At 42.7% G+C, this 19,441-nt stretch overlaps 1 protein-coding gene across 1 annotated transcript; it reads right to left on the bottom strand.

Annotated features, from left to right (window-relative positions):
- Positions 1 to 4,358: 4,358 nt before the first annotated feature.
- rassf8b (Ras association domain family member 8b) lies at positions 4,359 to 18,250 on the bottom strand. Its single transcript, XM_068307371.1, has 9 exons — positions 17,872 to 18,250; positions 11,879 to 12,043; positions 10,211 to 10,561; positions 9,929 to 10,134; positions 9,421 to 9,624; positions 9,244 to 9,318; positions 8,627 to 8,749; positions 7,956 to 8,088; positions 4,359 to 7,586 (listed from the first exon to the last, which is right to left on the bottom strand). Exons 2-9 carry the CDS (start codon positions 11,988 to 11,990, stop codon positions 7,471 to 7,473), a joined length of 1,320 nt encoding a protein of 439 aa, XP_068163472.1. The 5' UTR covers positions 11,991 to 12,043; positions 17,872 to 18,250; the 3' UTR covers positions 4,359 to 7,470.
- Positions 18,251 to 19,441: the final 1,191 nt, after the last annotated feature.

The following is a 19,441-nucleotide window of genomic DNA, read 5'->3' as shown; positions in this document are numbered from 1 at the left end:
AAATATCACAATTCAAAATTAGATGAAGTGGATGGCATGAGATAACATAATATGAACTAATGGGAGATGGGATGAAATGAGATAACATAAGATAAAAGGAGATGACCTTTCCTTGAATTTTAAGGCTTGACCAATGAGTTTTGTTGTGGGCGTGGTCAAGGCCATCATGGAATGACAGAACTATAATTTCGTGCTAGCAGTTACCTAGCCGGGTGGCTCACCGGCTGCCAACTGTAGCTAAACATTCGAAAATAGTCTTGAATTGAAAGGACAGAAGGAGAATCGGCGTACTGGAAAAAAACTGAAATGGTTGGAAATGCATGAAAAATAAAACCGTTTTGTCGCATATTTTCAAAAAAATGAAGAATAAACAACATCAATCAAGTATCACGTTCATCCTACTGATGACTGACTGGCAGCACGGCCCGTTGCACCCCATAACTTGGCAAACCTGGAGTTACTTTTATCCAGCAGAGTGTGTGGTGGTTAATCAAAGCCCATAATTTCCATAATTCATGGATGCCCATCTGTTTGCCACCTACTCCCATGCCCAGTGCAGAATAAACAAATTCCGGAGAGGGGCCAAGGGGCTATTTAATGTCAGCATCAGCCATGGTTTGTACAAACACACACATGCAGACACACAAAAGCTAAGTCTAATCGATCTTCCGGTGCAACTATAATTCATTCTAAACACAATTGTTTAATCTGTCTGAGGTGCATCATAATTTACAAATTGAGGTTAACTATCAGGCATCATAAGACCATTACTCATCCCCGTCGCACGTTGCCTTTTAAAAGACTTTCAGATAACTCACGACCCACAAAAAAGCTCTGATCTCCTTCCAAGTTGGTTTTTCTCGCAAAAAGCATCATACAGATTTTCTTATGATAAAATCAAGCTTTACTTTGATGTTATTGCGAGGCCCTGGAAATGCTGCATGATTGAATCAGCAGAGCAAACTCAGGACGCTGAAAGAAGCCGATAACTTAGAGGAAATTCAGTTTTGTTGCACAGATCAGGGATGAATTCGCAAACATTTTAGTCATGGTAGTGGAAAAAGAGACAAATATGTCTTCCTCTGACCAAAACAATCAGAAAACAGAATAAAGATGTATCTCTGAAACACATCATCCAATCATCCACCCAATCCACAGAAGATTTATTCATGGAAAAATAGATTTATTTACATGATAAGCACCTTTTTCTATTTCAACCTGTTAAATTTAATATCCCTTATATTTACAGATGTTTCCTAATGCCTTGACGCTGGAAAGATACTCCTAATAATTGGAGTCGTCTTTTGGTCAGCAGTTATCAACAAATAACCGAACCAGATATTTTCCTCTAGATGCAAAGTCCTCCCTTTCATAAATGATCACAATCTATTTGAAAGACTTAAGCCTGTATATAAATATTTAGTTTTTTGCTTTTGTTCCACATTGCATCTATCTGACAATCAAAAGTGATGTTTTTGGAAAAGAACCTCAACCAGCTGTCAGGTAATGAGAAAAGATGAGAAAATGACAGCAGCAGTATTGAAATAGTAGGAATAAGATGCCTCTTGACTATCCTGTAAATTCAGGCCATGCAGGCGGTAAATAAGATAAATCCTTTTAAAAGTCTGCGTGCAGCATCAAATCTGGTAAGTATTTCATTGGTATAAAATATTCATGCTGTTACCCAACATTTTAAATACCCTGCTATCAACATCCTCACTTTGTCTAATGAGAAAACTTCATAGCACATCACCAGAACTGATATCTGCACAAAACGTAATGAGGGCACCTTAAAAACAAAAGAACAAGAGGCAGTGATGGTTTAAAAAGATAGGGAGGATGAGCGTAAAGAATTTCAGCCTTCAAATCCTCAGGTGTCGTCTGGTGTGAAAGTCACAGATGTAATAAGGGAACCTCTGACCCACTTGTTGAGATCCATTTAAAGCAGTAATTCCTCAGGGACGAGCGACAGACCGAAGGACAAAAGCACAAAAACATGTCGGAAGACCTCCGGCTCAGTAAAGTATCAAAAAAGCTCCTTTAAAGTTAAAACAAACCTGAAACTTCTGATCCCCAACCAAAGAGTTTGGAGGGACGTAACACGATGGGAGGCGAGGTTTCACTTCCGGAAAATAAGAAGTCAATACAGGTAGTCCTCAACATACGAACATAAGCGGTTCCAAGCGGCTGTTTGTAAGTCGTTATTAAATTTCAGTTTGTCATTGCCATTTCAGGTCATTTAGATGCCGTTACTACTCTAAATATGAAAATACTATTCACCAAGACTTTCCAGAAATAATTACAGGACACAAAAACGACACACTTGTAATTCACGAGTTTTGAATTCAGATTAGTTTATAATAAACCTTTGCTCCTTATAATTTAATCCTTGAGGAGGGGAAGAATAAAACACTTCAAGGAACTCTCCACCTGTTTTTAAGTGCATCCAACAACAAAAGTCAACTTTATTTATAAAGCCTGAATCAAACAGTTGTGCAGTGAAGTTGGGTTGTGACTGACAGCAGGGCTAAATATCCAGGGTACTTTTTTTTTTTAATCACTAATGTTTTTCTTTGGTACGAATATTTGGATCCCCACTGTTTACCTCTTCAGAGTGCAGTCACTGTAAGGTACTTTAGCATGTAGCATGTAGCACATACTTTACCTTTCAATTGAAGGAGCAGGGAGGAGTCATCGTCGGTCAGAGGCAGAGTCATCAGAAGATGGTCTCCACTGTAATGACTATCTCCAAAAATGTTCCATGTAATAGCCACTCACGGTGGGTTAGGAACGTCCATGACATGTATCCAGTTTCAGTCAATAAAAATGACCAGAAGGATGTTTCTCTTTGGGTGAGGTTCCCATTTGTTGCAAAAAATAATACATTTACGGGTTAAACAGTCAAAAAGATAACTGGGTTGTATTTATACTGGCCTATGTTGGCTGAGGGTAAGAACCGTGTTCCCCCACCGCTCTGCTCTGATCTGACCTCTGACAGCTGATTACCAAACCTGTAACACCTGTGACAGGTGCAGCAGCCAATAAGGAGTGAACAAAGTGACATAGCAACAGAGTTAAAGCAAAATAAATAAATAAAGCTTACATATACACATAAACTATAAAACGGCTCCTACACCATTACCACTATCTTCACTAACCTTTATCTTTATCATCATGATAAACCTTAACGTATCCAAAGGGGGTACAAAGGCGGACGCTCTCAGATGCTCATAGGGACAACAACGAAAAACAAAAGGGAGAGACGAGTATTGGAACTGCATGAACGCAGCGGTGCTGCCCCTGCAGAGGTTGTGGCAGAAAGCGGAACTGCAGGAGAATAGTCAGATTGTGGCATTTGTTCGTATCTCCGAATGTTTGTAAATCAAGTGTTCCTAAATTGAGGACTACCTGTAATTCATTTTAGAATTGTAGAAAGTAGCTCGTCTTGTTAGGCAACTTAAAAAGTTTACCCTGGTGTCGTCAGGATGTGGCAGCTTTTCTTTGCTGCAGGTGTGAGCGCTGCTTTTAATCGCCACCACAGAAAATCTAAATCTACCACAGTGTTACTAATCCTGAGATTACCAGTGCTTTTACAATTCCCTTAAGATGACCAAACCACACACATTACTCTTGTCGGTTTATCTCTATCTATCTGAGGCCGGATCCCCACTAGGGCAAAGTCTGCAATAGCTCCAGGGTAAAAAAAGCCCCATGTTTACTGTGTGCCATTTGGTGTAATTGGTGTTTTCTTTAACCTCGAAAAGAAATAAAGGTACACTAAGGAGAATAATTGATCAAACTGTTACAATATCATGAATTAGTTAATTTTAAGTGAACAAACAAGAAAATACAAATGTAATTCTGATGATACAGATGACCATAACCTTATAGGATCTATAATGTATAAGTAAATTTTATATAAATTGGATGAACAAAGGTACAGTAGTCTCATTGGCAACGTGTGCCAGGATTAGCGCACCCACGGGGATTTAGGAAAGTTTGCACAGTAATGACAGCAATCCATCCATCTTCCATTCTCTCATCCCGTGCAGGATTGTGGGGTTGCTGGAGCACATCCCAGCTGACATGGGCTGGAGGCGGAGTCCCCGCTGGAAAGGTCAAGAGGTCATCAACATATAGAGATGAGCATGAGAGTAAGCTAGTTTTTCTGGCCAGCTAAGAAATACACTGTGGATAAATTACCCTTTTATATTTCTCATTCTCAAGATTTCAATGTTAGCTAATGTTAGCCTATGTAGTCGCTACCATTATAAAGACAATAAATATCAACAATCTTGTTTTCTATTCTTAAATTTTCTGTTAAATAAGAAAAAACAAAACAGCTTTCAACACTGTATAGCAGTTTATTCATTTCTGGCACTTTTGTAAATCCATTCTATGCATTTATTTCTTTTACATTATTAATACATCGGATTACATGTCAATGATTCATTACCAAAAGAACATAAAAGATCAAATCTGAAAGAGAAAAACAAACAAACAGGAAGTGAACTTGTAAGTAAAGAACACAACATATTCCATTTAAAAAGTACTAAATATTGAGTTAGTGCAAGTCAGTGATGTCGGCAGAGAACAGTTCATCTAACCAGCAGGGTGTGGAAACGCTGCCAGGGCAAAACCAGTTGCTTCAACTGACCCCAGCTGGAGATCAACTAGGGGCCAGGAACACTTAAAGCGTCATCCATCTCAGAATAAAATATCTAAGTCTATTTTTGTATCTAGGAGCCAATGCTACACATTTAACTTGTCAGGGAGTTCCCTTGACAGCAAATATATGATTTAACTTGTCAAACCGCTTCCAACGCCGTGAACAACAGCTATCCATTTTTACTTCCTGCCCATTCCTGTTGGGGGTAATTCTCCTTCAAATATCCCTGAGCTGCATCATTTGTAGAATAGCTTTCAAAGCCCCTTGATGGCTGATTCCATAATGGCTCCATCATCTCGTCTCTATGTGCACTTTCATTGGAAAGCCCTACTGATGGCACAAAGGAAGCAAATTATTGGTTGTCTCAAAGTACGAGGCGGGAAAATGATACAAACAACAATGCCGGTCCACTTATTGTCATGTTTCAATGCAACATAGACATCTCTTTAATGATGTTGTCTTTGACAAAATTATATGAAAAGGCAAGAAATGAATGTGCAATTTTAACCATTTTTTACCTGCTGGCTTACATCATCTGCCTGCTCTTTAGAAAAGCTCAGACTTGTTTAAATGTCAACAAGGCAAAAAAAAGGGGACACAACAAAGCGAAAAAAGAAACCACAGATGAATTTTTGCATCCTCAGTAGCTACTAATGAGGTGTCCAGATAAACCAATCTCACATTAGTGCATGCACACAGAGTTGTCTAGTTGAATCTAAGCTTTCTAGCACTCGTATTTCAGACTTTATTCTACTTATATAGAGCAATGTGTCCTGCAGACATTATGTACATTGTTTTTCAGGAAGGAGCGCCATTATTCACAATATCAGAGACAGAGATCCCTTTATTAGCGGTTTTCAGTCTCAGACACGGAGGACGTTGTTGCCATGATGATAATTCTGCATACTGATCGAGAAGGAGACGAGGAAAACTTCTGTGACTAAACAATTTCTGAGAACACTTTGCCAAGTTGTGATGTGAATCCCCCCTGGGTTTGTTTTCCGCTGCAGAGCAAACAACAAAAAAGATGCTTCTCGCCAGAGGGAGGAATTTGCTTCGTTATCGCGCAAACATGAGCTTTTTTATGCACTCCAATGTGGGTCAATAAGATACTGAGCTTGTGAAATGTGTGAGCGATTTTACTTCACACTGGAAAACGCTGGACATAACAAGTTTGAGTTTGGCAATGGGCAAAAAAAGTTTTTGAGATGTAAGGCAAATACACAAAATTTGTCTGTATTGGAAAACATCTTAGAAATTGAAATTCGGTCAAAAATAAAAATAATCTTCATTTAGTACCGAAAGTAAAAGCAGTCTCTTTTTGCATAACAGTTGGCAATGCTTAATTTTAAATAAATCATTATTTATGTGTAAATTATAGTTTGTACATCTAATCTGAAACTGAACTGGATAAAAACTTTGAATAAACTTTAGTATAATAGTAAAATATGGTGAAAAATATGGCTTAAGCAGCACTTTATGGAATTCCTCTACTGTATAATGAAGAAAATTACTTTGAAAAATGTAGTTCATTGTAAAAATGTAATTAAAAATCCATAATTTGGGAAATTTGAGTCCTTTTTACGTATTTTGTTTGAATTTTACTGTTAACTTTGTCTTAGTTGTAATCCCAGTCTTTTCAAACTCAATTTTTTTCTCTTCTGTTTGATGATGCAACACAAAATTTCATCTGGCATTGACTAACAAACCGTAACTATTAAGAGACTTCACTGGCACAAGTTGCATACATTGAAAGTACATTCATCTAACTATTAATGTTTTCACACTAGCTTTGGTTCATATGAGACATCTTTAGTTCATTAACGTAAAAAAAAAAGAGATGCAGACAGGAGAACACAGGTTTGCTTGTGTTAATCCCTGCCTGATGAACACAGTGAAACATGTTGCATACTTAATGATCTAAGTGGCACCTCAGATTATTCTGCACAGTCATATGCATCTATAAAACCCACCAAAACGAACCTACAGCCCACATCAGACCAGCACCTGCTTCCACCTGTCCGAATAATACATATTTTGTCGCCACCTGGTGGTCAGACAGAGTACGACGTCTTTTGTTTTGGCAAAATTTCCAGGCTGCGTTAGAACTGCAGGCTCAAAGCTCTCTTACATCCACTATATGATATGAGAGATGTTTTTCTCCTTCATTTTAAGAGACATTAAGAGAAATATGATTGGTATTTATAAGAGAGAACAGGAAGTAAAGTCATACTGACATCAGTTACCACAAATCGGCATAACCTGAATAGATGCTAGGTGTTTTTATTTATATGGCGCATAGTTCTGTCGCTACATTAGACTCATCAGCCTCTGGTTTTGACAACACCAGAGTAAGGCAACCGGATATGGCTGAGGTTATAGCACAGGTGTGGCTAATGCTTACTTGGGTCCAAACGTCGCATCCGTTCAGTCTCTCCTGTTCTTGATTTAATAATGTTCTGTTTGGCTGAAGCCTCTGCTGTCAGCAAAAGAGTTTGACCATTTTTTTAATGCAGAGAAAATGGAGCATTTTGCAGACTGAGAATCCTCGTTCACCCTGATGGTAAATTAAAAGTTAGATTGGATGCTGACATCAGTTTGAGTCTCTGTCTTAGCAAGGTGGGGGGAAAAAAAAGATGTCCAAAGACGTGAATCCTCCAGGCTGTGTATTTTGCCAACTTCCCCCATAACTTGGGTGTTGCACTTTGTAATTTCAGCAGTTTGATGACTTCCAAAAGAACAGCTGTGGTAATATCAAGTCTCTCCTGCCACTGGGACGACACCTCCTGGACAGTTTGGGGTCAAACGTAGATGCCTTCGGGGTTGAGGCTGGAGGACACGGTGCTTTTGAGAGTACGGAGGTTGCTGGGGAAGAGACGGGATGAGCCGAGTCGTTTCAAAGAATTTGACTCCACATCTGCAACAAAAGATGAACTCAATTGAGAATGAAATAACTCTAGAATCTACAGGTTACAGGAGTAAGCACAAATTATTTGAATTGCTATGAATACCTTTGATTATATACTTGTTTTTGCATTAAGAATGCTACACCAAACTACAGAGGGTTACATATTTAAGTTGTTATAAAGCCTCGGCTGCAGGTTGCAGTCATTCTGGCATGTCATTCTCACTGTGACCTCTAGGTGGCACTGTGTACACACATGTGACGTAAAGCCCCTCAGAATGTGTCAAATTAGCGACTTTGACATGGTGATGCTAACATGTCACACTAGAAACAGTCTGCTCTTGCTGGTTTGTGTGCATTCGGATCTGTTTGTATACACACCGTTGTTGTTGTTGTTTACTCCTGCGGGTTGAGCAGGAAGCACCGTGACCTTGGTACCGGTCTGCTGGATGAACTGCTGCAGGTTGACCTGCCGGAGCTCTTTTGTTAGCAGCTCCAGCTCCTGCTCTTTGTCCTGTATTGGAATGAAAATGCACCGTTAAAATAATAAGACATGTCTACAGATTTAATCTTGTAAAAATCAGAATTAGAAAATTTTGATAGCGCGACTGATTTTAGCTGCTGGATTGTGAATACAGTGACCTCGATGAGGTGGAAAATGACAGTTATGCAACTGCAGGGAAGGGATTTTGCACTTATTCAGGCCCCATTCTAATCAGCTGAAGAATGCCGTAACGCTCTCCTCTGCTCCCCCTTCTCATTATCTCACTCTTCCCACACCCGACCGGACCCTGACTTGAGTTTCCACCAGGATGCATGCAGCCGAGGATCCGCCACGCATCCCTGCAAGGTAGAGATTAAACTTTGCTTCACTGCCCACAACTTAACAAACTTAGGTTTCCTTTGGCGTACAGAGGATTAGATTTTCAAACTCAGCCCAGTCCAAAAGTCACACCAACTTTTCCAGGAGCATTTCTCTGAAATAAAACTTCAGTATCCTCCGCACAAAGCAAAGTCGAAAATAAAAAATGGACAGTTGGACCTGAGCTGACCTGCAATCTCTTTCCGGATTGGCCGAGCGAGTGTTCCAGCGCCCTGCAGCTGCTCTCCAGCCGCGCCGTGTGCTGGCTCTGCATTTCCAACTCGGCCCTGGCTTTCTCCAGCTGTGCCTGCATCTGAAACCCAGACAGGAAGTAAGGGAGAGAGCCAATAGTCATTACAACCTGTCAAGAGAAATGGGCAAAAGAAAACTGGTTCTCGGAGTGAAGATAGAGGAGGCTACAACTCCAGAAGTTTCTTTCCAGTAAAAATGACGTTCTGATATCATGGATCACTTTTTGCTTTGCATTTGAAAAATCTCCCATCACCTCCTTCCTAAACAAGATTATTATTATTATTATTGCACTAGGACCAAAAGTCTACATCTAGCCTAGCTAAGCCTAAGCAACATTTTCTACGTGCTTTTTTTTTTTTGTAACTTGCTTCTTTCCTGCGTTTGTTTGACCACTACAATAGCATCTAAAATGTAAAAAATGTTTAAAAATTTTTTTTAAACATTTAAATGAAGCCTGGTTTGAAGAAAATTCTAATATTTTACTGATCCTCTGAAAAATAAATTCATTATACATTTTTGGACAGGCACTCAGAGGTGTCAGCATGGCTATTTTACCTCAGCCTCATTGACCTGCTGGTTGAGCTGGGCCTCCTGCTGCAGCCGCTCCTCCTCCAGGCCTGCCTCCATGCTCTACGAAGACATAATAAACAGCAAATTATATCTGGCACATGCAAAATCTTCACAAAAAATCTCATCATGATAAAAATCTACCCGCATGCGTGTTAGCCTCACCTGAATACGCGCTAAGTATTCGGACAGCTTGGCCTCGCAGTCGCGGACGCCTCCCCGCAGCTCGGCCAGACGTTCCCGAAGCTGCCTCTCGGCCTCTCGCTCGATCTGCAGCTCATTCTGCCAGAACTCTTCCTCCTCCATTTCTGCGTCGTTCCTCCTCGCCTTCTGCTCCAGAAGCAGCAGCTCCTCCTCCAGGTTTCCTTCCTGGGTCAAGCGAGCAAAAAAAAAAGTTTTTTAAATGGCTCGACAGGAGAACTTTCTCGCCCCAAAGAGAAGGTAGTAATGAAATCAAACGTAAAGAGGTCGCCACACTTATGGGCTAAGAAGATTAAAACAGTTTCAAAAGCACTCACGACATTAATAGACAGGAAATAAAGCTCTTATGTGCTTAGAAAAGAATTAGCTTACTGCAACTGTGCATCAGTGATGGCAACGTGACCCTTAATGGATCTGAAGACATGGTTTTAGACTATAGATCCACACATCAGTAGCCCAAGTGTGTGCTCACTTCATTGGCCTCGCCAGCGGACTCCTCCCAGTCTCGCATCTCGGCCTGGCAGCCCAGCAAACGGCTTTGCAGGGCCTGAAGTTTGTCTCTCTGGAGCTGCACCAGCCGGTTCAGGTCCTTGGCAGGACTCCCAGGAACAGACGTGACCCCAACACCTCCAACTCTGTGCAGGTTGAGGTTCACGCCGTCCTGCTGCGGCCGTTTGGCTGCAGGAGGGGAGAAAGAGTGAAGACTGAAAAACCAGGAGAAAGACTTTTTAAAGAAAGGGGGAAGCAGACTTACCTTCAGCATCTCTGCTCTTCCCAAACAAGTCTCGCAGACCCTTCGCCCCGCCGGTGAACGTGAGGGACTTGCGTTTGGGTTCTCGTCGTCGGAGAGAGCGGTCGATCCCCGACAGACGGAGCTTGGCCAGAGGCGGGAGGCTCTGCCGGTAGAAGCCGCGTTCCGGGACGTGGGTCTGCCCGTCGGAAGTGGGCCGCTCGCTGACGGACGGGCCGGTCCTCTGGAGGATGAGCTGGACGTCGCTGGCATACTGGCCCCACTTGTTGAGGGAAATCACAGGGTTCTCGTGGGGGGCCAGGTGGCGCTCCGTTTCACGCCATTTCTCGATCAGAGTGTACCTGCCAGTGCGACCTGAGACAAAGACTCAAAAGGAGTTTTTCCGAGCATTTCTTTTCATTTTTGCTCTGGATGAAAGACTTAACTGTCAAAATAAAGGATAATGACTTTGGGGGAAAGAGGCAGAAACATGTTCTGGCTGAATGCTTCGGCAACTGAGGCTAAAAAAAAACTCAAAAGTGAAGGTTGAATTTCAAGATTTTTGAGAGATGCTGTCAAGCATGAAACTATTCTCTGAAGTAAAACTAACTTGTGTCATGAGGGCCCAAACTTGCTTGATAAAGTCCAATTTTTGTCCAAGACATGGAATGTTTTCAGAAACGGCAAAGCCTGTTCCGACTTGTGTCGTAAATAAAAGAGCTCACTGATAAAAACCACTTTATAGATCCTTTGTATTCTGACACAACTCTCCCACGCTCGTGCTGCTTTGGTCGTTTCAAAGAATCATTTGAGTTAAAAAAAAAAGGACTTTACAGTGGGAACAGTCGACTCAACAAACAGCGACTGTGTTGGGAAAAGGACAACGTTCAATGGTCCAGTGCTCCGCGCCTGCATTCTTGTCCGTGCACGTATAGATAAAAGTAAAACAGTACCCATCCTACCCTCACCTCCCCCCCCTCTCCTTTGACAATAAGGGTTCCTTGTAAAAGAGGTGCATTCATCACTGGACCATTCACATCAAAGTGTCCTGGTCTGGACAAAAGGCACAGTGAACACAAAGGCGAGGGAACGCCGTAACTCCCGCTGCACTGTCGCTGTGAATGACATATGTTTTAGCTCTAAAAGCATCTATCTGCAGTAGGCAGCGAGAGAACCATTATAAACAGAACATAACTCTCATTTTAAAGCGGTCGTATCATAAAAATCCACCGCCATATGTGCAACACAGTCCACATTGGCAGCGGAGACGGTGTGCAGGAATAAACTGAAGCCTGCAGCATGACTCACCTTGTTTTTTCTGCAGACCACTTGTGGTGAAAATCTCTTTGTGCCTTCTAGTCACTTTTAATTTTAGTGCAATATATCATCTGCAGCACGTCTGACAACCTGCCTGGCAGATATCCAACCGGCATCCAAGAAAAAAATCTCTGCAGGGATTTATGCTGGACAAAATATGATTTAAACCACTTTGGGGGGGGGGGTTTCAGTGTAGAAATCACATGGAGAGGATTTCAAAATTGCGTTCAATGGACTTTGAGTTTTTCCATTTTTGTGTACTTACATTAAACTGTAAATTCCCGAACATGCAACCAAAAGTCATTTACTTTAATTTCTCCTACGCTTGTAATAGAATCCACCCCCCCATCCCCCCCGAGCAAACCTGTAGCTTACCGATGGCTTGCGCCAAAGCGATGACCACTTCCTGGCATGTGGTGAACTCGGTGACCCCACACACGATTCGCTGCACTCCGTCCACCCACACTTTCAGCTCCATGGCCTTCATTCAGAGGCCTTCATTCCTCCGCACCGTGAAGGGAAGCTGATGTTAAGTCCATCCTTAAAGGGGAAAAAAAACAAAAACAATGATCAGTGCATGAATACATATTTAAAAATGAATGAAAACACAAAAAAATGACTGCAGTTCCCATCAGGTCTGTGGAGCTTTTTTCATCGTTTTTTTATTGTTGCTTGCTTTGGATTCAGGATGCACAACTTCACAGATTTTTACTGCCTTCATCAGTGTTGCTTCCAGCTGCATTAGGCATCTGATTAAAGCGCTAAACCCCCACCATACATCACCTGCTAACACTAAACAGGAGGCAGAGTAAAAGTGGAGCATTTAGCAACTAAAGAGGACGATATTTCCATCAGGAGGAAACAAAACCGGAGCCAAGGATTAAAGTGAGTAATGGATATTTTCCAGGTGGCCAAAAACACAAACACAAACTAATGTCCACACAGTTTTCCGTATGAATAAGTAAGCGACTGTTTGCAGGAACGTCAACACTATAAACTATATAAGAGGCTAATGTGTGAAAAGTGTACTTACAAATTGCTGCACTGCCCCCAAACGGCCAAATAAGTGAATTACAGATCATTTTTGGCAAAAAGTAATGACAGAATATTAAATTTTCACAATAAAATTGAATTAAAATTCAACTCTTCTATTACTATTAATTCTTTCTCACACTTAACGAAATTATTTTTCTATACAATGGGGCCCAGGGGACGAAAAAGATCCCCAGCAAACAGTAGCATAGTTTACTTTCACTTCTTTGAACAAAATTGTATTTACTTGTGGTGTCATTTGTTTAACACTGTCTGAAACTGTACGGTTATTAGAATACGACTGGGAAAAGCCATCATCTTAGCTTCCTGTGGGCTATCCACTAGCAACATGTGTCCTTGTGGAGTTTTGCTGATGAATTGCCCTGAGAACCCGCTGGTGGCACAGTGATTATCCGATCCAATATATTTTTCATTTGCTGGTGTCAGTGCAGGAAAGCTTACAGCGGTCTCATGCACGCAGAATGAGGGCTGCTCCAAACTGCTGACACAAGCGCCTCGGTGGTGCAGCAGTCATTATCAACCTGGCAAGACGGCCACAATGGGCCAGCAACAGGGCGGCGGGCGGCGGGGGGGGGGGGGGGGGGGCAGAGCCCAATGCTCTGACGTCTGCAGTCCTTTCTCCTCCAACTTCAGCCATCAGCTGAGATTCGGATCCTTGACTTTCGTATCTCATGGGGGAACCCGTAGCTATTCAATCTTCATCCCAGCTGGAGTGGGACTCCCAATCCTCCTGCAATTTAACTTCTGCTCCCCCTCCCCTTGAAGGCTTTTCCCCACTGAGTCTGCTTTATGTTGCACTGAAGACATCTGGTAAGGGCAAAACCCCCCCAAAATGGGATGATTTGTAACTGCAGACAGCTATGATGGAATACATCTGAACCCAGTAAATGAGACCATACCCATGAGGAGAGAGAGAGGAGGGGGTCAAATTAAGGAGAAAGTGTGAGTGAAGGTGAAAAAGCGCCATTATACTTCAGAAAGTTTGAGAGTTCCAGCCTGATCATATTCTAACGGATCTTCTTTAACGGACGAGGTGTCGACGGCTTTAAAAATTTCACGGCGGGGGTTGAAATATTTTAATATTTTAATTCAACGATGGTCGCAGCTGAAACCACACTGAGGTAAAACCATTTGACACAAGCTGGGGAAACCTCTCCCCCCCTCACGGACCACCAGCGTTAGCCTCACATCAGTGTGAGAAGTCACACTGGAGCCATTCACACCTCACGGATAATGATCACACTCATCAGATGCATGTATCAGTAATCTCGCAGTGTAGTCTGTTATTTAAAGATTACATTAAACAGGCGTGTTTACTTCAGATATTTCTCAGGACCGACAAACCGTGTCCGACAAAAAGCTCTGGATGAACTCAAGTCCACGGGGTTTATATTCTGTGACCTGGAAAAGCCAAACTGGCTTCAAGCTTATCAATGTCCACCTAATCGAATTCCTGTGTGAATCACAGAACCTGATCAGCCTCAGCTGCTCCTTTGGACTCTTAGCGTTAACAGGAACGCTAATCTCAATTTGAAAAATTTGAAAAAAAACCCCAAAACAACAACAACAACAACCCAAGACTATAGTATGCGTTTCACGGTGAGTGGCGCTGTCGCCTCACAGAAAGAAGATACCGGGTTCGAGTCCTTTCTGTGCAGAGTTTGTAAGTTCTCCCTGTGTCTGCCTGGGTTCTCCGACTTCCTCCCACCTCAGAAAACATGAAAAGTAGGTGAATTGGTCAGTACTAAATTGTCCATAGGTGTGAGTGTTTGTTCGTCGTTCATGTGACTCAGCGATGCGCTGGCGACGCGTTCGGAGTGTACCCTGCTTCTCACAACTTCCAGCAACCGACCCTCAAAGAGCGGCTGCAGACGAGACGCTCACAATAAGGACAAAGCATTGTCTCTATTTCTGTCTGTAGAGACTAGCAGAGCTAATTCTGTCGTAGTGAACTTAAAAGTTCGATGACTGTTACTAGAACCAGCCCCTGTTGTCGGACAACTTTTGCTACAGCCATTCCAGACGTGAACAGTGTAGTCTGGGTTGTGAACCATCGAGCTAAACTTAGTTGTGACTTCAGTCGGCCTCTCCTGAAGTTTCATTCCCAGGATGCCACAGGAAGGCAGAGTTAGGAGAGGCTGAAGTGTTTACGGGTCTGCGTTCCTCAGCAGTTCCTCAAAGATGGACCGACAACAGACCCTCCAATGTCGCTGAGATGAGCATGAAAACAACTGTGGGTTTAAATGTAAAACACCCAGGAAAGACTTCATTTCCTGTCTTTCTTCAGCTCAGTCCATCTTAATTTAACTTTAACAAACTCATTGATCAGGTCTGAAGCCCCGACCTTGGCTTGTTTTTCCAACAGCCTTCGAGGCAAATCATGTTAACAACACCAGGTATTAAATCTTTTTCCGGTCTTAACTGACAATACAACGTGATCAGAGGAACTCGGTGTCAAAAAGTCGTGACGTCTCAAAGCAGCAGAGCTTCAACAACACATGGTGATGCAATCAGAGGCCAATTTTTAACGCAACAAGGGAGTCGAGGCGGCAGGAAGTGGGTCCACTGGTGCGCAGACAAAAGAGCATGCTGCAGAGTATGTGTGTGTGTGTGTGTGTGTGTGTGTGTGTGTTTGTATGCAGCATGACTGGATGCAAACAATCCCTCGCCATGGCAACACAGCTCCGGCTTTGTCCGAGTCTTACATAGATGACCGGACTGATTGGAGGGCACGGTCTGGGAAAGTAAACTAAACAATTAAGAGAGCAACACGTGCTTTCTAGTCACTTCCTCTTTGTTGGATTCTAACGTGACAAAACATGGAGGCGTGCAAACGCAGAACGGTTTCACGGGTTCTAGATTATAGAGGAGAGAATTGCTGGAAACTCAAAGTCTGTGTGCTGGTGGAGATTAACCACGGGACTCAAACGGTTTGGTCTGCGACCACCCAATGAGGCGAAAGCAGGCTAGACACCAAACTGCATCGAGCTAGGGCAAAAGGCGAAAGTTAAAAGCATAGAAAGTGGCTGTAAACGGGCTTAAAGTGCATTGACAGTCTTGAAGTCTGTTTCGTACAAAGTGGAAAGACATTTTTAACTATGTCCTGAGTAGGTAAACCCAAAAGTGCGACATTTAACAAGCAGCTTGTAGCAGGTACAAGCTAACTCAAAGAAGAAACCACACTGAAAATGTCTAAATATGGCGAGGAGCCCTTCCCTGTTTGAACAGGAGATGGGAACAACCCCCATGTTTGCCCTGTTATTTCTGCGGTTTGAAAGCTCTGCTCCAACATGGATGCGGACTCTGGCGGTCACACATGATTTGCTTTCAGAACGCTGGTATGCCATCTAAAATCACAAAACGGAGCGGCGACGTGCCACCGTTGGTTTGTTCGGTGTGGCTGAGCAAAGGGGTCGATGGGAACGTCCTTGTTTCCTAGGGATTTGGACACAAACTGAATAAGTGTGCAACTCCGACACAAAAGGTTCCCACAAGTCGTATCGAGGCGATGGCGAAAGCACGGAATCTCATGAGCGACAGGAAACGGCAGCGTCAGCAGGTATCTCGGCGCGGTTCAAACAAATCACATTAAGATGTGACCCTCGTCCTCCACAGGATGTCACCTTTATTGATAGAGTGTCCTTCCAAGTGGGCGGCCCTGGGACGGGTTTGGAGTTAGCCCGCAACCTCGTTACGCCGCAGTGTGTCATCGTTCCTGCCCCCCCCTATTAATTCTGTGGAATGATTCAAGGTTATGTGTCAAAGACCTCTGGTGTGGTTAGTCCACCCTGAAGACAAAATCACAAGCTCCTGGTTGGAGTTTCATCTTAGAACCTGTCTCCTTCTCAGCTTTCTGTTCAAACATTCGTCCTGCAAGAAACTTTAACCCGTAAATTTCCTGCGAGGAAACAATCAGCAGCGTTTTAGAGGGCAATTTCACAACTTGTCATGGTTTTCTTTTCCATGTGTGTATCCATTTCAAAACTCAACATTTTTATTTATTATATTATATTCCCACTGGGGACATTATAAAGCACTGCAAGCAAACTGTCAACTCGCAGCTTCAAAAGTTAAGTAATGAGCTTGTTGGAGAGAATAAGCCTTTAACCCTGTAAGACTAGGAGCTTAGTGGACCACGAGGTGTGTATGTGTGTGTGTGTGTGTGTGTGGTGGGGGTGTCTACTGAAACACAGACTGGACTAGACTTACACAAGAATGATGTTAGGTTTAAGTTTTCCATTTGAGGAACACATGTCTGATATGAAGGTAATGAATTGTTCACCAGCTGAAGAACCCGGACTGGGAGGTTCTAAACGTGGTTCAGATGTTATGCTTTAGGACTGAATGAGCTACTTAGAGAACATCAATGCAAAAGCATTTGATAATAAATTCTGAAATACAAAATAAAATGATTCCTCATCTATAAAAAGCATAGCAAGCTTGAGTTTTTCCACAAGCAGATAAAATATAAGTGAAGAAACAATCCACGGTTCAGCAGATGCAGAGGAACAGGGATGTGTTTGCATGACTCAGGACACACATCACCATGCATTTTATGTTTTACTGCCGTGTGCATGTGTGCAATACTCATACTACAGCACATGCAATGTCAAGTAAACCTAAAGTGAGCTGATTCCAACACAGAAACCTTTTCGGAACACGAGACATTTGTAGCACAATTTATTTCACTTGATTTCTGTTATTATTCATCAGATTTGTCTTCCTCCATCATCAAACTCACTATCTAAAAAGTTCTGTTCAGGTAATGCACCATTCTTTTCAGGGATTTTGAATAATGCCAAAATATATATTGTAATATTAGTGTGTTTATCCCAATATCGTGCAGTCTCTCTGGAAAGCCTGAGGTGCGTTTTGCCCTTGCTTCCACCGCACTTGTGCTCCAAGGACTTCCCTTTAACTCTATTAAGATACTCATCATTGCAACGCTCAGCAGATCCACTCACATTCACCCACTCATGACCTGCTGGCTCACGGATCTGGTTTTTTCACCTTGTGGGGAAAAAACAAAAAACTGCATCCCTCCTGTTCAGGTTTTTCTCATGTGGAGCGTCAACTATCAAGCGGGTTACACAATTTCCAGTTTAAAAATGGAGGATGGGGAAAGAAAATTCATGGATCAACCTGCAAAATAAAAGTTACACAACTACATCTGAGCAACATGCACCAGCTCCCGTGGCTGTTTGACGCGTGTAAGAGCAGGGATTGATTTGTAACTGTCTATAAAGGCAGCAGCTTTTAATCTGGCGTATTAAATAAACACCTAGACTCAGCAGTGTGCGTGGATCTCTACCTACCTCCACCCAGCAGAAGACCGCTGTGTGTCCGCGTGGAAAACACCCCTTTCTGTTGTTGATGGAGCCGCAATATTCTCTCTGGGAATAAAAGGAGCTGGAATCCGGTCACTTTTCCCCGCATATGCGGGAGATCCTGCTCCGTTGCGCGCGTCCTGCTCCAGTAAAGAGTTAACGGAATGCGCACATCCCCGCGTCTGCGCCCCGCTGGTGTGGATGTAAACACGCGTGGTGACTGGACATCCGACGTGGGTTGTTTTTGGGGTTTTTTTCTCTTAGGATGTAGTTCTACCCGCTAGATCTTGTGGTGGTGGTGGTGGTGGATGACCGCTTGTAAATTACACGGGGATTGAAGTGGGACACCGCAAGGCATGATGGACCGGTTAAAGCTGCAACGCGCTGGCGACGGAAAACGGATTCTGATGCAGTTTGTGGTCACATGGGGGGGGGGGTGGTCTGAGATTGCATTGATTTATTGGATGCTTACAAACAGGATGTCTTCTGAGTGAAAACCCTCCGGCTCCATCAGGGAATATCAGAATATTCCCACAAGTGTGGAGTTTTCACACCCAGTGGCGGTCCTAGACTTTTAGGGGCCATGAGCGGACCCCCCACTCCACCCCTACCCCTTTTATATATATATAATTTTAAAACAATTATAAATAAATAAAACCACATGTTTCACTTTCTACACATTTCAGAATAAGGCCTCATTTAACATGCTTTTATTAGCACAAAACTAATAATAGGCTGATCAATACACCAATAGCCAGGCATGAGTGACTCGTATATGGATCCGCATGCGGATCCCGATCCAGATCTGAATGAAACACCTCCAACACTGGATTTAATGGGCGTATTGATGTGAGTCGAAATTCACAGTTCATGAAAAAACACTCATTTAATTAATTAGGTAGTTGGTTTGTGGGAGGCGGCTTAATGGGGTTCCAAAGAACGTGATTGATTTTCATGCAGTGACTGAATGGAGTTTCTGTCAGAGAGGAGCTGACAGGAGCTACTGTTTTAGTTTGAGACCTCAGATGTTTCTCTGACCTGAAAACAATGAAGGTCATCAGTGATTCTACCCGATCAGCTCGGCTGGAAGTCGTCGTGAGACGTGAAGACGCCAGCGTGGACTGGAATTTGAAAGGACACGTTTACAGCCAGATCAGATCCCTCCAACAGAACATGCTACGGGTTCATACATGATTGTATATTTCCAGGCTGTTGGTAGGAAGAGAGATAACAGATAAACTCCTGACTTGAACACCGCGTACATTTGAAATATGTTGTGCATGAAGTGGAATTTGATGGTGGAACCCACAAAGAAATTAACAATCAAATGCAGACTTAAGAAGTTAATCCTGCAGTGAGACAGTATAAAATAAAAAATTTTGTGAACCGTTTCTTTGCTCTGTTTCTGCACAGCCTTGAGGAGTTTTGATGTTTTGTCTTGGGAGCTGATAAAATCTTCTGTCCCACTTTCATAACTGCTCCCTTCTTTCAGAAGGAGAAACCATTTCCATGGACACCGCCTCCTCAAACTCAGTGATTTATAAACCTTGATATCAGC

The sequence above is a fragment of the Antennarius striatus genome, chromosome 22 (genome assembly GCF_040054535.1).
Source record: "Antennarius striatus isolate MH-2024 chromosome 22, ASM4005453v1, whole genome shotgun sequence".
In the NCBI taxonomy this organism is placed as follows: domain Eukaryota; kingdom Metazoa; phylum Chordata; class Actinopteri; order Lophiiformes; family Antennariidae; genus Antennarius; species Antennarius striatus.
The sequence above is the reverse complement of the archived record's forward strand: the minus strand, read 5'-3'. Positions and strand labels throughout refer to the sequence as shown.

Bases quoted from the DNA above. Each gene is read 5' to 3' on its own strand.
- rassf8b (XM_068307371.1), bottom strand. From the start codon at position 11,990: ATGAAGGCCATGGAGCTGAAAGTGTGGGTGGACGGAGTGCAGCGAATC. The intron at 8,750-9,243 runs GTAAAATAGCCA...TCTGGGTTTCAG, and splicing joins AGCAGGTCAATGAGGCTGAG to ATGCAGGCACAGCTGGAGAA. The intron at 8,089-8,626 runs GTCAGCTCAGGT...ATTCCAATACAG, and splicing joins AATCCGGAAAGAGATTGCAG to GACAAAGAGCAGGAGCTGGA.